At 43.4% G+C, this 20,273-nt stretch overlaps 2 protein-coding genes across 2 annotated transcripts; one reads left to right on the forward strand and one right to left on the reverse strand.

Moving 5' to 3' along the window:
* Window positions 1–7,890: 7,890 nt before the first annotated feature.
* ELOVL3 (ELOVL fatty acid elongase 3) lies at window positions 7,891–12,454 on the forward strand. Its single transcript, XM_051981296.1, has 4 exons — window positions 7,891–8,234; window positions 10,196–10,327; window positions 10,862–11,013; window positions 11,586–12,454. The coding sequence occupies exons 1-4, from the start codon at window positions 8,149–8,151 to the stop codon at window positions 12,008–12,010; spliced, it is 795 nt and encodes a 264-aa protein (XP_051837256.1). The 5' UTR covers window positions 7,891–8,148; the 3' UTR covers window positions 12,011–12,454.
* A 954-nt stretch (window positions 12,455–13,408) lies between these two features.
* Window positions 13,409–17,789, reverse strand: PITX3 (paired like homeodomain 3). The gene is made up of 3 exons (XM_051981297.1): window positions 15,241–17,789; window positions 14,865–15,070; window positions 13,409–14,423 (listed from the first exon to the last, which is right to left on the reverse strand). The coding sequence occupies exons 1-3, from the start codon at window positions 15,356–15,358 to the stop codon at window positions 13,830–13,832; spliced, it is 918 nt and encodes a 305-aa protein (XP_051837257.1). The 5' UTR covers window positions 15,359–17,789; the 3' UTR covers window positions 13,409–13,829.
* Window positions 17,790–20,273: the final 2,484 nt, after the last annotated feature.

Here is a 20,273-nt window from a genome sequence, read left to right on the forward strand (position 1 = left end):
TTGTTAAGTATTTCTCAATAACTTTCTGGTATGGCTTCACTCTAAAGTTTTTCTGGCCAACAGGCCGCAAGTTTGACTCCTCTGTTTTGGAGGATCTTCCATTATTTAAATGATTTTAAAATTGTTACTGGCTAGCCCTGACTTGCAAAGATATCTAATCCAGGCTGAAATGAAAGAGGAAGAAAAAAAATCTAAAACAGAAATAAAACAAAAACAAAACAAAACAAAATATCGCTTTCCTGAAGGAGTAACTAAATCTGGAAGGGTTCTATGAAGAACTGAGTACCAAGTCTGAGAAGCAGGCCTATGTGGTGATTAGATGTCAAGACTTTGAATTTACAGAGGATCTTTCAGTATAAAAATATAATCATCAAAGCAAAAATATCAGGAATGCAGTAAAAATGATGACATTTTCTGAAAAATCATCAATCTCATCACAGAATTTCCTGACCTACCAACCAGGACCTTGCCCCATCTTGGGAACCTCTGAGAGCAAATATTATACTATCATATTAATAACCAATTATTAAATTGGGATCCAGCCTTTTCTCCTTTTATTTGCTCATTATAACCCAGTTCTTGTTGTAGTTGATCTCTAAAAGATATGAGTGATTGATGAGTTTACTCCTAGTCATCAAGGAACATGCTTGTCAAACTTGAGTGTGAACTGACCCAACTATGAGACCTAATTTCTATCTAGACTATAAACAGAATCCAATTTGAACAAATCCTTACCCTGGGGAAAGCAGCCCTTGTCCTTGTACCCCTACATTAGAGTTTAGAGTAACCTCACTCATGAAGGAGAAAACCAGGCAGAGAATTCTGGATGTGGATGGGATTTCCCTGTCCATATTGTTGGAAGCTACTGAGTGTCACAATCAAGTCACATTTTCAACAGGAGAAGCTGCAGACTTCTAGTATCTCCTCATTCAATGTCTAACAATCAAGGTTGATTTTCATATGTGAAGAGCATTCCCTTTCAGAAAGGTATTAACAGCTCTCAGGATCTCCAGTGGGGATTTTGGTTACAGAGAAACCACTGACCATCAGTTTATTGATTGCCAGTTAACCTAATTTGCAAATTGATTATTAATTACCAAAAACTCTGTCTCTAGGGTTTTTCATTTGTCTCACTCCCTTCAGAGATAGTACAAAATTTTTGCTCTACAAGAGGACTCTGAGGGACTGCCCCCTTCTTCTGTGTGTTAAGTATTTTTTCTTTCCAACAATGCCATCCCGTTTCTCTCAGCTCTCTCTGGGAAGGAGTTGTACAAAGATCACTGGATATTATACTGGCATCACTGTGGAGGGGTCAATCAGTTTTACATTAGATACAATATTAGTTTCTGGGTGCAGCTAGGTAGATCCAGAGCCAGATGTGAAACCAGGAAGACCTAAGTTCAAATTTTAATTAAGATACTTTCTAGCTATGTGATCTGGGGAAAATCAGAGATTACTGTCTGCCTCAGTTTCCTCATTCATAAAACAGAGTAATAATAATACCTACTTCCCAGGATTATTGAGTATCAAATGATATAACATGTAAACCACTTTGTATACTTCAAGTAGCTGTACAAATGTTGGTCATTATTTCAGTAGGCAGTGGGCTAAAATGAACCTACCTTTTTGCCACTGCATGCACCCATGGACACCCTTCTGCCACTGTACTGTTGAGGGGAATTGATCTACTGTCCATTGCTGCTAAAGGCTTATTCCTGTTCCCTTTAGGGCCCACATCTGTGCTCACTGTCCTTTGGAAGGCACTCCTGGGACCAGAATCTCTGCCTCCTGCCCACTCTGCCAGACTTCAATTATCGAATCCAATAAACATTTATTAAGTGCTTACTGTCTGCTAGACATTCTGCTAGTGCAGGAAAGCTGCCACGAGTAAGGTCTAAGCTCTTCTATTTCATGCTGATCCTTAACAGTACTTTCAGCTTGAGAACCAAGCATTGATCCTGCTGGGGTTTGACTCTCACCACACCCATGGAAGGCATGACTCTGTCCCCCTTTGCAACAGATTGCTGCAAGCAACACTTATCTGTATTTTTCAGGTACATTCTGGAGGTGTTGCTACTTCTGGGCCTGACCCTATCCTCCTATGTTGGGTAAAGGTCATAAAGCAACAAAGTCAGAGACAGCTCACGGCCAAAATGTGTGGTCAATCTGCCACGTACATGCACTAGCCATTTCTGCTGGTGTTGGAAAAGTATGGCTGAGTATGAGCTCTTTGCTCTGCAGTAAGGGACTCCTTACTGAAAATTCAAGAGAGAGCGAGGGCTGCAATTCCTGTAATTTATAGTTTGGGTATAAATGTTATAAGTTGTGTCAGCATCCTTGTTTTTAGCTAACGAAATGGTAGGTAATTGGCACATGTTTACATCCCCAATTCCAGAAACCTTTCTTGACTCCTGGAGAAAATTCAGTTCTGTCCTTTTGAGTGATTCCACCAATGACTTAGAGTAATAGTGTCAAACTCAATTAGAAACAACTAATAAACTGTCTGTGAGGATCTTTGTGGACCACATTCTGACTTAGTGAATCACATATCAACACTCCATTACATTTTAATTTGATTCAGGTCTTGCTAGGGAGTATTACTCCTATTTGATACCTCATGACAAAAAATTACAATAAAATCCATGAAGTTAAAGTCCAGTTGACCTCTCACATTCCAGATTTAAAAATAAATATATAAAGTTCAAATAGTTGTTTTTTTGTTTTGTTTTAAGCAGTTTTCTTGAAGAAACTAAAATTCCATGGATCTGCATTAGTTTGCATTATTTCAGTATTAGGGTCCTTCAAATCACCAGTGAATGGCTGGCTATGTCCATATACAATTATAGAACTTCTCTAGGCTAGTCAAGACTCAAGCCAGTCTCTTGGTATTTTAGGTTTCATGTAAGCACAATGAGGCAATTAAAAATCACTTAACAACTAATAGATTTTCCTAGCTGTAGTGAGTTTCAATTTCTATTGTACTAATTTATTTTATTCAATTAATTTCTATTCAATAAAAATATCCATTGAGCTCTAAATCCCTATTGAGTCAAGAAATGCAAATTAAGACAATTCTGAGAGACATTTCACATACATCCAATTGGGCTAAGATGACAGATAAAGAATGATAAATGTTGAAGAGGATATGGGAAAACTGGGACACTCATACATTGTTGGTGGAGTTGTGAAATGACCTAACTATTCTGGAAAGCAATTTGGAACTATGCCCAAAGGACTATAAAACTGGAGAAAAATTTACCAAACTGATGTTGAGCAAAATAAGCAAAATCAGGAATACATTGTACACAGTAATAGCAAGATTGTGCAGGATCAACTATAAAAGACTTGGTTCTTCTCAGCAGTTCAGTGATCCAAGGCAATCCAAATAAACTTTGGATGAAAAGTGTCATCTGCATCCAAAGAGAGAACTATGGAAACTGAATGTAAATCAACACATGCTACATTAATTTTTTTTTCTTTTTCTTCTTTTTTCCCCTTTTGTTCTGATTTTTCTCTCCCTACAAGATTCATAAGGAAATGGGTTAAAAAATGAATGTATAAGTAATTTTTTTTTAAAGGAAAAAACCCTATGTATAACCTTTGTTCCAGCAGCGCCTCTCCTGGGTCTATATCCCAACTAGATCATAAAAGAGGGAAAAGGACCCACATGTACAAATATATTTGTAGCAACTCTTTTTGGAGTGGCAAGGAACTGGAAATTGAATAGATGCCTATCAGGTGGGTAATAGCTAAGTTAAAGTATATATATATATATATATATATATATATATATATATATATATATATAGTATATAATATAATAGAACATTATTGTTCTGTAGGAAATGATGAGCAGGCTGATTTCAAAAAAGCCTGGAAAGACCTACATGCATTGATGCTGAATGAATGTGTAGAACCAGAAGGTTATTGCACACAGTAATGGTAAGATTATGTGATGATCAACTATAATAGACTTAGCTCTTCTAAGCAATGTGGTGATCTAAGACAATTCCAATAGGTTTCTGTTGGAAAATGTCAATCACATCCAGAGAGAAACTTATGAAGACTGAATATGAACTGAAGCATAGAATTTTTACCTTTTTTCTCTGCTTTTTATTTCTTGTGTTTTTCTCCTTTGGGTCTGATTTTTCATACGCAGCATTTCAAATATGAAAATATGTTTGAAAAGATTATATGTATTTAACATCAACTTGCTTGCTGTTTTGGAGAGGGGAGAAGTAAAGGGAGGGAGGGAGAAAAAATTTGGAACACAAAATCTTACAAAAATTAATCTTGAAAACTATTTTACATGTATTTGGGAAAATCAAATACTAGTAAGGAAAAAATTTGAAAAAAATAGGCATTTATTAATTTATGCCTATTTAATAGGCATTTATATTATGAGTTGACACAGATGAGAAATTTCTTTCCTTTAGTTACTCACTGTGATCCACCAGGTGAGATAACAGAGCCAGCTTGGAGCTCCTTGTGTCTATTTGCTATTCAACCAACTAGAAAAATTATGTCTATAATCTGAACTTTTAGACTCTTGAACTAAGTTTGGAGTATAGTCTTAATATATTTTAAGGAAAAACTACCTTTCATGGAAAAAGGAGTTGGGATAGTGTTCCTACCCAAGGGGATGACAGTTGGGATAATCTCCTATAGAAGATGGGACCAAAGACCTATAGAGCAATTGACCCTGGTGAAGATAAAGTCCTCCTCTTTCTCTTCAGTGACTAAAATAAAAGGGGAAATTATGGAGAAGGAAAGGAGAGAATTTGGGACTCAAAATTTTAAAAAACTTAAAAATAAGTTTTAAAATATTTTCAGATAAGAACAGTTGAAGACGGGAAATATTCTACACATATTTTTGAAGAATATTTTATCTTTTCCCAATTACACATAAAAGCAATTGTTAACATTTGATTTTAAAAAGTGAACTCCAAATTCTCTCCTCCCTCCCCAAGTAAGCAATTTAACATAAATTATATATGTCTGCACATATTTTAAAAGTACCCATCTATGGTTAAGTCACTCCTGAACTTAACCCATAACTATATATTTTCTCCTCACAGGGTCATTGTGATCACATCTGCAACATCTTCAATGAGTCCAAAATTCATAACCTTTTCCCCCAAACCCAATTTTCCCTATTACTGTCAAAGATACCATTATTCTCATAGTCTTACTCTTGGTATCTTCCTTAATCTTCCTTTTCACTCTTTCCACATTTATTCAGATGCAAATCTTGTCCTATTTATCTCCATAACTTCTTTTCTATATGTTCCTTTGTTTTCATTCTCACAACCACCATCTTAGGTCAGTTCCTCATTACCTCTCACCTGGATTACTGCAATAGCCTTCTAATTATCTAACCTGCCTCAAGCCTCTATCCACTCCAATATTCCACATAGTTGCCAAGTACAGGTCATGTCAATTACCCTACCTCAGTCATTAAACTCTAGTTCTTCTCTATTCTCTCTGGAATGAAATATCAACTCTTTTGTCATTTAAAGCTAGATCCTTTCTATCCTTCTAGTCTTCTTATACATTACTCACTTCCATAGACTCTATATTCCAGTTATATTATTCTATCTGCTGTTCTTTACATACAACCTCTCCCTCCTATTTTAATATTTCCTATGTCTGGAATTCTCTCCCACAATCCACTTTCCACAAGAGATCATTCTCTCCCTCTTCCCATTTCCCTTCAACTGCTAGTGCCTTCCTCTCTAAGGTTACTTCCATCTATTCTATATGTAGAGACAGCTAAGTGGTGCAGTAGATAGGATGCTAGCCTTCAAATAAGTAAGAACTAAGTTCAAATCTTACCTCAGACATTTATTAGTTTTATGACCCTGAACAAGTTACTTCACCTGTCTCAGTTTCCTCATCTTTGAAATGAGGATAACAATAATATCTCCCAGGCTGTTGTGAAGATAAAATGAGTTATTTGTAAAAGCACTGTATAAATTCTAAAAGAACTCTTTGTATCTTGATCAAACTTATTTATAAGTATGTTGTCTGCCTATTAAATATAAACTTTTTGAGGGAAGGGACTGTTTTTGCTTTTTCATTGTATCCATAGAGTTTAGCACTAAGCACTTCCTAAATGTTTATCGATCAATTGATCAATTGATTGATTGATTCAAACTTTTTCTGGAATTTCCCTCTAGAGGGAAGAGGAGAGAAGGGAGGGAGCAGGGGTACAAGATTTTCTGTAGTGGAACCACTGTGCACAATGAATCTCTTTTTGCCCCAGTGCCCTGAGCTCTGCTAGGGTGGAGCAGGCTTAACCATTTGGCAATTAATCATCACGGGCCTTGTGTCATGTTTCTTTATTCATCTGATTAAAGTTCTTGAGATTTGTCAGAGAATTGAGCTATAGATTGTCTAATCTAATCTTCTCATTTTATAAATGGAAATAATTGGGGCTCCAGAAAGAGGGTTTCTCAAGAGCTATACTGCAGGTTAGAAGCAAAGAAAAAAGACCAGTCTAGAGATCTAGAGGTGGTAGAGTTTCCACTAAAACTGAAGGGTCCCAATTCCTAGTTTATTATCCTTTCCATTATACTACCCTCTACTACTTCACTATCACTACTACTACCTCTATTTTATGGTAGAAGGAACCCTGGTTTGAGCTATATGACCTTAGTATTTCCTTTACCCTCTTTGGTTTTTTTCTTCTGTATAAGTAAGATAATAAACTGTCTCCCCCCCCCCCCCACAGGACACTGGAAATAATAGATATGATCTAATTTAAAAATAATAGATATGACCTGATTTAGACACTGAAGTTAGGTAGTTAAGGTCATGCAACTTTTCACCTGCTTTCTTAGCATCTTCTTCAGGACCCAAAACCTAATTCAGAATAGCTATGGGGATTAGATTAAATTGGAGTCGACTGGCAGGGTGGGAGCTCACTGAGCTCAGAAGAGATGAGGTAAGAACATCCTATCCTTCCTGGGACCTGGGCCAAGATTGATCCTATTTATCTTCCTTTCCCACTGCCTCCCTCCAAGGAGAGGAAGCTTCAGAAATGATCAAGGAAATATGGAAGCTTCATCAACAATGACCCAAACAACACTGACAACAACCCAGCTATTAGTTGCTTCCTTCTAACCCTTCTTGAACCTTTCAAAAGAAAAACATCTTTAGTGGCCTGTTGTAGGTGACCAGGGAAGAGGTGTAATGAATATAATAAGGGAGCTGAACTAAATGATCTATAAGTCTCTTTCCGATCTAAATCCTAGAATCCTAAGGATTTTTGAGGGGTGTTCTAATGGGCCCTCCAAATTTCAGGTACATATTCGTATTCTGAGTGGGCTCAGCCAGTCCTGATCAGAGATGTTGTTCATTTTGCTTTTCACTTCCCACCTCCTGCCTTTCCCTAGGATGGACGTCTCCATCCCCACAAAGCTCTTAGTCTGGTCCAGGCCACGGGGTTTGCTCACAGAGGCAGAGGCAGCGGCAGCATACCTAGCCTCTACTCTCACTTGCTCTCAGACAGGAAAGGGTTAATTCCTCAAACATTATAAAATAGACCAAGAGGCAGTAATTAACCCGACAGGGGCCCTGGTCAAGGTTTTTGGATGAAAGGGGCAGGCTTGGCCAGGAGGTGTGGGGGTGGGAGAAGGAGAACGCACACACAGACTTTGAGGACCGGCACACGGACGCGGTCCGAATTCCGGGATAGGCCTGGGAACCTCGGGGAGAGACAGGGGAAAGCGGGGGCGGACTAAGAGGAGTCTGTGGCCTCAGACTGCGCCCAGAAGGGGCGTAGCCTAAGTGGTACCCTACTGAGGCAGCCAATCGGAGAACCGGAAGCAGGAGCGGAGCCAGGACAGGACTCCGGCCCACGCGCGGGGATTGGGTAACAGCCGGACTCTGGGTCGCTGTCCAGTTTCTTGGCAAAGCGGGCATATAAACCACTGTGAAGTGTCGCCTGTGGCACGGATTTTGCTGCTCTTAAGTGCTTCGCGGTTGCGAGTCTCCTGCAGTCATCGTCCTAGAGTTCCCGGGGCCATTCCATCTAGGGCACATTCAATACAGTAGAGCGGTTTATCCTTGAGTCATTTCCTCAAGTATCCCTTTCTGCGCAGCTACTCCCTTTCTTTGCTCCTTCAGGTACCGATACAAATAGAAATGAATGAAACGTTCGAAAATACGCTTATCCATAGCTACGAATTCGAGAAGGTGTCGGACTTTCGACCCTTGCTGTCTGAATATTGGTGAGTGAAATCCTCTTGTCCCTGCCCTGGGGCACTCTTTGGACAGGTACAATTGAACAAGAGTTACAATTTTAGTTCTACCTGGATGGTGGGGAGACAGGTTATGGGGCAGAGGAGAGAAAGCTGGGGAATGGGGCAGGAATCTTCAAAGGAACTGTTTGCTCTCTTCCCCACTTAGAGGAAATTCCATACTCAAAAGTGGGAGGGAGGGGAGAGAGAGAGAGAGAGAGAGAGAGAGAGAGAGAGAGAGAGAGAGAGAGAGAGAGAGAGAGAGAGAGAGAGAGAGAGAGAGAGAGAGAGAGAGAGAGAGAGAGAGAGAGAGAGAGAGAGAGAGAGGAGAGAGAGAAGAGAGAGAGAAGAGAGAGAGAAGAGAGAGAGAGAGAGAGAGAGAGAGAGAGAGAGGAGAGAGAGAGAGAGAAGAGAGAGAGAGAGAAGAGAGAGAGAGAGAGAAGAGAGAGAGAGAGAGAGAGAGAGAGAGAGAGAGAGAGAGAGAGAGAGAGAGAGAGAGAGAGAGGAGAATGGAGAAAAAAGAGAGGAGAGAGGGAAGAGAGGAGAGAGGGAGGTAGAGAGTCCGAGTTCAAGATCAGAGTGTTAAATAGAAATAGGAAAGGACTTTATAACTCATTTGGGAAATCAAGTCCCACGGAGTGTGTGGAGAGAGGGAGGCTCTCAAGAGTCCTTCAGTTGTCTTCCAAGGATTGATTAGATGAACATTCCACTCATCCTCAAAAGGATAGAAGTGGAGGTGAAAAGACATCTGGTACTTAAATAGGATGAAAGATGAAATAAAAAGAGAGACACTAAGAGAGCAGCACTAGCTAGTGGAGAATCAGATTGTATTGACCTGTTTCCCCTTTCCAGATCTCTCACCAGGACTAGCTTTAGAGGAAAAGACCCTATCTATTCTATATTCTCTTCTTTTTTTTTGCTGAGGCAATTGACTTGCCCAGGGTCACACAATTAGGAAGCTTTAAGTGCCTGAGGTCATATTTGAACTCAGGTCCTCCTAACTTCAGAACTGGTGCTCTATTCATTGAGCCACTTAGCTGCTATTCCAAACTCTCTTCCTCTCACCTTATTTTCTGGGAGGACCATGTAACACCTTTGTTCAATGAGACCTGTAAGTAGTTCTGGCTCTCAGGTGATGATAATTATGAATCAGGCTTAATACCAATCCTAATGAGGATCTCTTCTTCCTATATTTATTGCCTCTCTCCCTGGCTTTCTAGAATTTTATCCTGGAAAACTAGGAATCGCTAGTCTGACACAGTATGTTTTTCTGTCTATGTGCATGTGTATCTGTATATATCTGCAAATATGTATGTACAGCTGTCTCTTAATCTCTCTGTGTGGAGATAAACATGGGGCTACTAGAACCAGGCTGGGGTTGGCCCCTCTGAGTGAGCAGCCATCTTTCACAATTGGCATTTTATGCCCTGAATACTCTATTGTCCTGGAAACTGGGAAAGGAGGAGATGTCTGCTCTGCTCACTACTTCTCCCTCAATTTTCCTGTCCGAACTGCCCCACACCACACATGTCTGTGCCTGGACAGGGAAGCAGGAAAGACATTCCATTACCAATCAAAATCTCTGAAGCAGATGAGAGGTTGGTCTTGGCCCTGGCAAGGAGGGAGGGAGAAGACTCTGATTATGGAGATAGGGATAGTTTTCAAATCCTAACAGAGTAGAGAACATAGATCACTGGGGACAGCAGGATGTTTGTGAGTGTATAAATGCAAGGGCACAGATGAGGAAGGCACCAGTAATGTTCAGAAAGGTATGAATAAACCTTAAGATTTCTTAGCATCACCCGTTTTCCCTGCCAAATCATTAGGCTACCAAGATTTAGTTGTCTACATTTCCCAAACCTTAAGTGTAGAATTTGGGGGGGGGAAGTCCTTTCTAAACCCCAAAAGATTTCTCACAGTCCCTTAGTAATCCATTTCTCTTATCCTTGCAGGTCACTGGCCATTGTTTTGGCTCTGGTTTACCTCATGTTCATTTTCATGGGGCAGAAATATATGAAGGACCGAAAAGGCTTCAACTTACGATTGCCTCTAGTGACTTGGTCTTTCACCCTTGCCATTTTCAGGTATTGATTCCTACCTTTTTTTCCCAATGTTTTTCCATATCACATGGATTCTAGACTTTCCTAAGGTTTACCACTTCTATGCCTTGGACCTCCAATACCCTAAACTTCTTTAATCACTAGTGGCCTCTAACCATATTTCCCCATTTCTCAGACCATAACAAATGTCAAATTCTCTCACTTCCTGAGTCAATGCCCAACATCTTCCTTAGCATGATTCTACCATGATTCCCCAGAATCTCAAAATCAATTTTCCAGACACCTCCAAACCTACCCACCCTCTAAGTTCTCAATTTCCTGAACCTTCAATGCTTTCTGAGGAATTCCTCATCCCTGGAATCCCCACATTCATATCCTCATGGTCCTTGACACTCTCAAAATCCCTTAGGGCTCTCATGCCTTTCAGGCCTCCCATTCCCTGGGGACTAAAAGGTCTCCCACTCCTTTAAATTGAGACCCCTTTTTAAGTGGGAAGTGGGATCAGGAACACTCAAGGAAAAAGAGCTGATTAGAGGCTTTGGGCTAACCCTATTTCAGCATCCTGGGAGCTGTGAGGACATGGAAATATGGAGGAAATCTACTCATAATGATGGGGCTGAAGAATTCCTTATGCCACCATAGCATCGTCACTAACCCTACTGTGCGCTTCTGGGCCTTCCTTTTTGTACTTAGCAAAATTGTGGAGCTTGGTAAGTTACAGTTTCCACCAGCCAAATTCCCATGAAAGTTGTCCTCTTCCCACCGAGGAAAGGAATTCTCTCCACATTTCCCAGAAATGTTCTTCCCACTCTCAGGAAGCCCTTACTCTGAGGTAAAGTTTCCTATAGTGAAAAGAACGCTGATCTTGAATACAAGATCTGGGTTCAAGTTCAATTGTGTTACATAGAAGCTTCTTATCCATAAACTTAATCTCTTTAAGTTCCAGGTAATTCATCTAAAAATGGAGATAAGAATATCTATCTCACATGACTGTTGTGAGAAAGTGCTTTGTAAATGAAGTGCTACATCAGTGTTACTATTAAGAGTTATGATAATAATAGACCCTCTTCTTCCCTTGGAATCCTCACCCCCCCAGAATTCTTTTTCTTAATCTTTCTTTCTGGGACTTACCCTTTCCTGCTGTTCCCATTCATCAGGTATGGTGTGGGGAAAAGTGGAGCCCAGTGCTATATGGGGAAGGGGGCAAATGTTCTTAATGTTCGATGAACACGAGGATTCCCACTCATGACTCTCATCCTCCCTTTCTTCCCATTCCCCCCAGGGGACACTGCATTCATCATACTTCGGAAGCAGCGGCTCCTGTTCTTGCATTGGTTCCACCATAGCACAGTGCTAGTGTACACATGGTTTGCCTACAAGTATGCTGTGGCAGGTGGTTTCTGGTTCATGACTATGAACTATGGTGTACATGCTTTCATGTATTCTTACTACACAGTGAAGGCCTTGCGTCTAAAGCCCCCCCGAATTCTGCCCATGCTCATCACCACTCTGCAGATCACACAGATGTTTGTTGGGGCTTCTGTCAGCATCCTGAGCTTCCTCTTTCGAAATGACTGTGAGTGCTACACCTCTAAGCAATACCTCTTCTGGACTTTTGCCATGTACTTTGCCTACTTTGCCCTTTTCCTGCACTTCTTTTATAAGGCCTACTTCTCAACTTCTCAAACCAAGGCTAAGAGCCAGTGAAGTCAGAGATCTAAAGAAGTAAGAGAGCCAACTGCTCCTCTCCTTTGGAAGTGGACCTTTCAGGGAGGGGAAAGTCCTGAGGGCAGAGGGAATGAAGCACAGGTCAGGCTCTGGGGATAATTGTGTGGTCCTCTCCTACTCCAATGTGTTCTTGGGGAAATAAGGGAGATTTACCAAGATGCGCTCCCTTCCTTTGTGTGGGGTTAGGACTTGAGAAACCCCCTCCCACACATACACATAGGAAAAAGCCCCATAATTTGATATTTCTGATTTTAACGTGAAGTCCAGAGAGAACGTCCCTTTTTCAGGCCCTTAGGTAAGATGGAGGCTAGTGCTGGTCCTGTCACAGGGAAATAGTCCTGGCCTTCTGAGATTATTTATATTTCTATTGAGAAATCTTAATTCTTCTCGCTATATTTTTAAAAATTAAACATCTAAAAGAAATGTGCCTCCTTTCCCCTACCAGAAGTGTTCCTTGGAGTGGGACCTGCTTTGCCCATATAGCAAGTTTGGCATGAGAATTTGACATGAATGGCTGGGGCAGGAGAGACATGTGGGGGCCAGCCTAGGGGAGGATGTGGAAAGAACCCCCCTCCCCATTTATACGAACAACGACATACATGAAACACAGACAACCCTACAGACTCTGCTGGCCTTTGGCACGCACATGACTGGACTACACAGAAACACTGGCTGAGATGGAGCCTATCGGAGGAAATGCTGGCCAGAGCCCTGCGGACACGGGCGAACACCAACACTGCTAGGGGCTCCCGCACACACAACACAAATAGATGGGTCACTTAAGAAATGTTCTTTATGGACTCATAGAACCTTAGGAGTGGAAGGTAAAATGAGAGAGTGATACCGGGTGAGGAAATGAGTCCAGAGAAGGGAGTGACCCTTGGATAAAATAATTCATCAAATTAGTGATGAATCCAGGACTGGGGACCTAGATCTTCTGCTTCCGGGTCTCGGCCTCTTTCCACTGCACCACACTTCCTCGGTTTATGATGAGGTGACACACAAATGCACACGCCCTCTATCTTCTTATTTCAGCCATCCCCCGGCCCAACCTCTCAGGCCAGACCTGGTGGCAGTTCCCGTCGCGGCCACAAGGTGGCGCCGCGCCCGCGTGATTGTGGGAGGCAGAGTAGGCAGATCTCGCATCTCTTCCCCTCTGCGCTAGCCCTCATTCCCCGGCCTTTTCTCCTACTGAGCCAGAGCTTCTCTTCCCATTCTCCGTAAGCGTAACCTGAAGCTTGGAAAGTGGGGCAGAGAAGTGGGGGCTGAGAGCCTCCCCTAGCGAGGTGGGGGTGGGAGTCCTAGTTAGCGAGGGGGCGGCGGGATGGGAGGCTATGCTCGAGGAGGCTGAACCCCAGACTGAATCAGCAAGTGGCGGGGGAGTCTCCGGTTTATTTGATTTTTTAAAACCGGGATGGGGAGAGAGTCGGAGCTAACTGGAAGGGGCCAAAACGAGCTGGCCGGTGAACGTGGAACGTTTGTCTCCCACTTACATCCCCAGGGGGTTTCACAGCGACCTGGCTCCCTTCCCCCGCCTCGAGCTCGAGGCCGCTGTTTCTGCACCTCCGGGTCCGATTGATCACTCAGGGTACCGTTGAGACCAGGGGGTGGAACAGGGACTGCCCCCCGCCCATTTCTTCCCAGAGGAGGAGGGGTACTCTAGTCCAGACGCTGGGAGAGCTGAGGGGTCAAGCTGAGCAAACCCTGGGGAATTGCAGTCTAAGGCTGGGCTGATCGGTCCGTTGCCCTGCTCCTGGTGGGCGGGTGGGATTGGCTGGGGGGGAGAGGACCGGCCGGCTCATACTGGCCGCTCCACGGCGTACTGGCAGGGGCTGAGGTTGGCTGCGGGGGCCGGACCGGGCACTGCGGAATAACTAAAAGAGGCGTGCTGTTTGGCTTTGAGCCGCAGACTGGCCAGGCTTGAGTTACACGGGTCCCGATATACGTAAGGGGAAGAGGCAGCGGCGGCCGCGGCTGCAGCCGAAGCGTAGGGGCAAGACACCGCCCCCGAAGACACCGCAGCCGGGGCCAGCCCCGCAGGACCCCCGCCCAATCCCTGCAGGCCTCCGGGGCCGGCCACAGCTCCCGCAGCGCCGGCAGCAGCTGTGGGGACCATGGAGGCAGCGGTGGCGATGGAGCCGGGAGGAGAGAACACCGGCTGCGAGGCCAGAGGGCCCACATTGACCGAGTTGAAGGCGAAGGGAAAGGTCTTGGCTGCGAGCGGCGGGGCCAAGGCCTTGGGCGGCCAGTTCCCGTAGGAGTACCCGGGATATAGCTCCTCGTAGGGAGGCACCAGCCCGCCCAGCGACGCCCCGAAGCCACCTTTGCACAACTCGGCTTGCTGGCTCCTCTCCCGCTTCCGCCACTTGGCCCGGCGATTCTTGAACCACACCTGGGAACATGAGCGACCCGGAAGTCAGAAAGGGCAGGCAGCATGGGGGACCCGAAAAAATGAGAAACAGTAGGGGTCAGGTTCAAGGGGATACGGAAAATGAACAGGGCGTTGTTTCTAAGGGAAGACAAGGTAGAGGGAAGCTGTGGGATCTAACTTAGGTGAGACAGGAGCTAGCTGAAGAGGGGGCGGGGGTAGGGAGCAGGGAGACTATTGGCTGGACCAGATAGAGTGGAGCCAAGGGAGGCGGGGCAAAGCTGGCCCTTGGGGGCAAGGTGAGTCCAGGTATGTGTAGGTATTGAGAGGTATTAGTAAGAAGAAATAAGTAACCGGAGGGCTGGGCGGGGGAGAAGGTTAGATAAAGTTATGTAGGATAGGCTAGGGTAGCGTTGGGAAGGGTGCTAGAGAACTTCTGAGGATGGGAAGAGGTGGCTCCCATACCCTAACTCGAGCCTCGGTGAGGTTGGTCCACACTGCAATCTCTTCTCGCGTGCTCATGTCCGGGTAGCGGTTTCGCTGGAAGGTTGCTTCCAGTTCTTGCAGCTGCTGACTGGTGAAATGAGTACGCTGCCGTCTCTGCTTCTTCTTTAGGGAACCATCCTCAGTTGGGGACCCTCCGGGCAATTGAGGCGGAGCTTTCTCCGTGTCTGGATGGGAATGAGGAAGGGCAGATTAACTCTGGCCGGACCCAGGTCCCCCCACTAGGCCACTGTGTCCTCTTCCAATCACTGCAAAGATCAGCTTAGGGGGCCCAGCTAGCCCTTCACCAGGGTCCACCTTCTATTCTAGGCCTCTGAGCCAAGACCCTCTCACTCACCGCTATGCTCCTGGCCCTTGCAGCTGTGCTCCGGGTGAGGGGGGTGGGGAGTGCCGGCATCAGACAGAGACAGTGCAGGGCTTCTGGGTTCAGCTTCACTCAGCAGGGCAAACTCCATGGGGCCTAGAGCAGGATGGCTCTGGAGACGAGGAGGAAAGGTGATCAGCGGGAATCCTTAAATTGGTAATCTAGGCTCTTCCCCAACCCCCACCAGTATTACTTGACTCTTCACTCTCACTCTCATATGCAAACAGTTGCCAAGTGTTATTGATTCTACCTCTACATCTCATACATCTGTTCCCTTCTCTCTACTCTTTCCATACTCACCCTAGTTCAAGCCCTATCACTTATCACCTCATTATTGCAATTGTCAATATATTGGCCCTTTAGATTCTTCCCTTTCCAATCCATCCTCTATGCAACTAACTGCATGGAGGTGTTTCTAAAGCATAGTGACATAAAGCATGTCACTCCTCTGCTCAATAAACTTCAATTACTCCATCAGGATAAAATAATCTCTTCTGGATTCTCTTTCTAAACTATCTTTCCAAGCGGATTACATTCTCCTTCTACTCACACATTCTATGTTACAGCCAGATTGTGCTGTCTTCTGCCTGTGGGCTTTTAAATTAAACTATTCCCCATATACCTGGAATGCTCTTTCTCACCTCTACCTCAAGGTACCCCTAGTTCCCTTTAAAGTTCAGGTCAAGTTATATCTTTTAAGAGGTCTTTCCAGATTCCCCCAGTTATTGCCTTCCTTGGACTTAATGTATATTTATTCTGTAGAGATATTGCGTTTATTTTTTTGAGAATATGTTATATTCACACTGATATCCTATGGAACATAACTTCTTCAAGAGCAAGAACAGTCTCATTTTTGTATCTGATAGTGAGTGCAACTTTTTAAAATGGCTGTTAATTTATTGTTTGCACCAAAGTGGGATGCCTCAATATTCTTTATTGGTTAAATAAGATGAAGACTAATAGCATTGGGAGGCTGTGGCTATAGTTACTTCCATTTATACTAGTGTCCAAATCCAAGAAAGAAAAGTTTATCCTCAGAGGGCTCTCTTTGAACACACATGACACGAACATACACCCACACACAATCTCTCCGACAGACATCTGTTGATAGTCCCTCCTTCCTATATGACTACGTGCACATGCAGACACTAGACTAGACAAATGGTCTCCCTCCTTTATCCACACTTAAAACTCTACCACACACAGCTCACACTCTGTTGTTTGGAACCCTGGTATGATTTTACATCTTATGCAGAACTAAATGCTCTGTAAGTATTATACTGTATTCTCTTCCCAGTGATCTCATAAACACACATTCATAGATACACATGCTACCACAAATATTCACATATATATCCTATACACACCCCTTATCTATGACTCATTTTGGTCTTTTAAAGGCCTGTCTAGCAAGACTAGTAACCTTGGAGAAGCCATTGTCAGGCTCAGTCTAGTGCCATTCAATTCAACTTAACATTTATAAGTACTTGTTATCTACATTGCTATCCTGGAGACTGGAGGACATGATAAACATACTCTGCCCTCAAGGAACTTTTACTGTAAACTTTACATTTAGCTCCTACGGTATTTCTAACCCTAGAACAGATCTCCACATTCACACTGGTATCCCCCTATTTTATATTTTCCTTGATAGTGAACCCCTAAACTCTCATTCCTTAAGGGCCTTGAAGAGTTTATTCTGGGGGGGCTTCCCAAAGGAGTACAGAGATCCCAGCATCTCTTTATGGGAAAGAGAGCTGTCATTTGGACGTGATCCTAACCATAGCAGGAAGTAGGGAAGTGTCCATCTGCCATGTCAGTCCAGAGTAATGGTGGGGTGGAGTTCCATGCAAAATTCTGCATTATAGCATTAATATAGTGGACAAGCCCCAATTAAATCATACTTCACTTTGCTTCCTATGAATCTGTCATGAGTCTTTCTTGGGAAAGAACAAATGGATACTTATTTGCAGATGGTAATGCCCTTTTTCTCTACCCAACTCTAAAAGATCACAGCTGCCCTGTCCCCAACACAGTTACATCCTCTTCCTATCATTCCCTGGGTGTGCCAAGCCAATAAACCTTTTAACCACTAGTGCCAGCTACTAGTCATTCTCTCCAATCACTACCCACCTTATTTAGTCAAAAATCTCTCCCTTGTCTCTCCCCTCAATTTGTCCCTCCAAGACAAGGATTGGGGGCCAGAGTTAAAACCAGTTTTCCTATAGCCAGAGAAAACTTGACTCTTCACTCCACCCTCACCCTCAAATTATCTTTTTCTGAGTCTAGAGAAGTGACTCTGAAACTAGAAGAAAAGAACATGAAAGAACTGTGGAGGCTGAGGAATAATAGAGGTCAGGTAGCACAGAGGCCCATAAAACCCTCCTCTAGGCAGATCAGGTCACCTAGAAAGGATAAAGAGAAACCCCAGAATAGCCAATACATATCAGAGATGAGTCTTCTGGAAGCAGAGTCAATATTTTTTACTCTTTCCCTATTCAACTCTCTTGCCAATTCCTATATATTCACCCATTTTTCCAAGTTTCTAAGTATGAATGTTATCCAGCAAAAAGTAATTTATTCTTCAGAATAGGTTAAAAGTTCTCTTGCCTGGGTACAGATTATCTTTCTGAGAGTGAGGATGTGTAGGGCAGAAGGGTCATACATCTATTTCCTTACCAATTTAGGAGCTGTTCCCCACCACTTGCCCATTTATTATCTGAGTATGAGAATACAAGAGTAAAATAGAACCCAGGACTCCATGTGTTTCTCTCCTACTCCTTGTCTTCCTGATCTATTCCAGAATCTAGACCAGGCCTTCCCTTTCCTGGGTGAGTAGCTAGTAACACACTCCAGGATACTGCTGTAGCCATAAAGAGCAAGGGAGAAGGGTCCAGGGATGCCCCAATCTCATCTTAAATAGTATAGTAGAAGCCTAGATGGCATAGTGGAGAGAGTATAGGACTTGAGTTTGAATCCTTTCTCAGGCCCTTATTATGGGTATAATCCTGGGTAAGACATTTAACCTCTCTGTGCCTTAGTTTCCCTATCAGCAAAATAAGGACAATAGCACCATGTCTCACAGGATATTGTGAGAATCAAACGAGTTAGTGTTTTAAAGCTTATATAGCTTTATAAAAGCTAGCTACTATTAAAGAGACCTCATACTTTTGAGTCTCCCATAGTACCATGGATCTTTGAGTCTAAAATCCTGGGATTTTGTTTCTCTTGGACAATATCTACCTCTATCCGCAATCTTCCAATCTCTGGGCCCTAGTTTCTTCAGATAATTGGGGTGAATATGGTGAACATGTATAAAACTAGCACCCAGAGAAGAAAAAAGATGTGGGAAACCGGGGCTAATATTCACATAACTCAGAGAGTTCGTGTTGCCCATCTTAGCTGTTCATATATTTACATGAAGACAGACATGGTGACATTTGTACACATAACTGCCTCTACACACACTTCTCCAGAGATATAAATACACCCGACTCAAAGAAAAAGGTGCTCACACACAGAAACAATCTCATACGCATCTACTATTACATGCTATCATTCATACACAGAAATACTCACTGAGACACTCAAACTCAGACAGACATACCCACATGGAGACACAGCCTTCTCACCCTTGCCCTGTGACAGTGACAGCTGCTTTGGATGTTTTGGAGTCTGTGACTCTCCCTACTTGGGCCCCTTTCTGCCCCATCCCCCAACCCTTCAGCAGCCCGGCTCCAGGAGCTAACGATTCTCCAAGGGGAAGGGAAACATGGATGTTTTGGATGCTCAATTGGGAGAAAGCCTGCTAGGAGAAGGAATAAGACTCAGGCCTTACCAAGAAACCCAATGAAGGCACAGTACTTTGGCAAGCGAGAAGAAAATAGGATATGAGCCTATTTCATCCCTTGTCTTCCCAAGACTCCCATCCCTCGTTCTCTTAGCTATTACAGCAGCATCCCTGTTCCCAGAGCCCCTGTGGAAGTACAGTCTTACTCTTAATGAGAACAATTATGGGTTTGGGGAGGATACATTAATCTGAGCTCAGCAGTGAATGCGTGGATTCTAGCAAACAATAGACTTAAGTGAGTTGAGAACTACCTCTGGAACCAAGGATGGGTCAGAAGTGGGGTCCAAATGAAGATAACCATTTGTGATCATATCATGGGGAAGGAGGATAACAGGAGAAACAGAAAAGATCCTTATGTTTGGAATAAAAAGGAAGCCAAGAAAAAAGAAAAGATAAGACCACTAAGGTAGGCACCTTGTAAAGAAAAGAACAGATCGCTAAACTAGAAGAGAAGGTTCCTAGAACCGGCCATATCAAAAAGCAAGGAGTACAGGGAGGAACACTGGAGCAGGGAGCAGATGGTAATTAAGCAGAACTGATCAATTGAGTGGCGGCAGTTTATCATTAATCTGAGCTAGACACAGGCTGAATGTGAAAGATCCTGCACTTTATAGAAGTCAGAACAAACCAGGACTCTGGAAGTGAGGGACAGAGAACAGAAACCAGCAGAAGGCAGAATTTAGCAGATAAAAGAAAATGTTGATGTTTGTGAGTTAGTAGGGCTAAGACCCAACAAACAAGTTTTGATGTAACTCAAGATACCACCACAAACATGAACCCAGAATAGGGTATTTATTCTTCCCCTTTTTACTTTTTGGTCAGTGTGGGTGTTTTCTAGCTCTATGGGTCTGTGCAGGAAGAAAGGAGAGCCAGAAGTAGTTGGAAGCCTGTAGGGGGGCTGAGATCCTGCCTGGAGCTAGGATTGCAGGAAAGTTCTAAACAGAGAGGGAAGATCAAAATAGCCAGTACTCAATAAGGAGAGGACCAGACTGTGCTACTGGTCAGGGAGAGAAAAAAGAAAGATGAAATGTTTGGGGAGATGGCACGATGAGGTTGATGCCAAATCCTGTCAAAGCAGGAGGTCCCAGGTCAGGGAAGTTTTGCTCCCAAGCTAGTAGGACAGAGAAAATTTGAATTTGAGCTTGTTTTCAAAAGA

The sequence above is a fragment of the Antechinus flavipes genome, chromosome 2 (genome assembly GCF_016432865.1).
Source record: "Antechinus flavipes isolate AdamAnt ecotype Samford, QLD, Australia chromosome 2, AdamAnt_v2, whole genome shotgun sequence".
Classification (NCBI taxonomy): domain Eukaryota; kingdom Metazoa; phylum Chordata; class Mammalia; order Dasyuromorphia; family Dasyuridae; genus Antechinus; species Antechinus flavipes.

Bases quoted from the DNA above. Each gene is read 5' to 3' on its own strand.
- ELOVL3 (XM_051981296.1), top strand. From the start codon at position 8,149: ATGAATGAAACGTTCGAAAATACGCTTATCCATAGCTACGAATTCGAG. The intron at 8,235-10,195 runs GTGAGTGAAATC...TTATCCTTGCAG, and splicing joins CCCTTGCTGTCTGAATATTG to GTCACTGGCCATTGTTTTGG. The intron at 11,014-11,585 runs GTAAGTTACAGT...CATTCCCCCCAG, and splicing joins TAGCAAAATTGTGGAGCTTG to GGGACACTGCATTCATCATA.
- PITX3 (XM_051981297.1), bottom strand. From the start codon at position 15,358: ATGGAGTTTGCCCTGCTGAGTGAAGCTGAACCCAGAAGCCCTGCACTG. The intron at 15,071-15,240 runs GTGAGTGAGAGG...ATTCCCATCCAG, and splicing joins CAAGGGCCAGGAGCATAGCG to ACACGGAGAAAGCTCCGCCT. The intron at 14,424-14,864 runs GTATGGGAGCCA...TCATGTTCCCAG, and splicing joins TCACCGAGGCTCGAGTTAGG to GTGTGGTTCAAGAATCGCCG.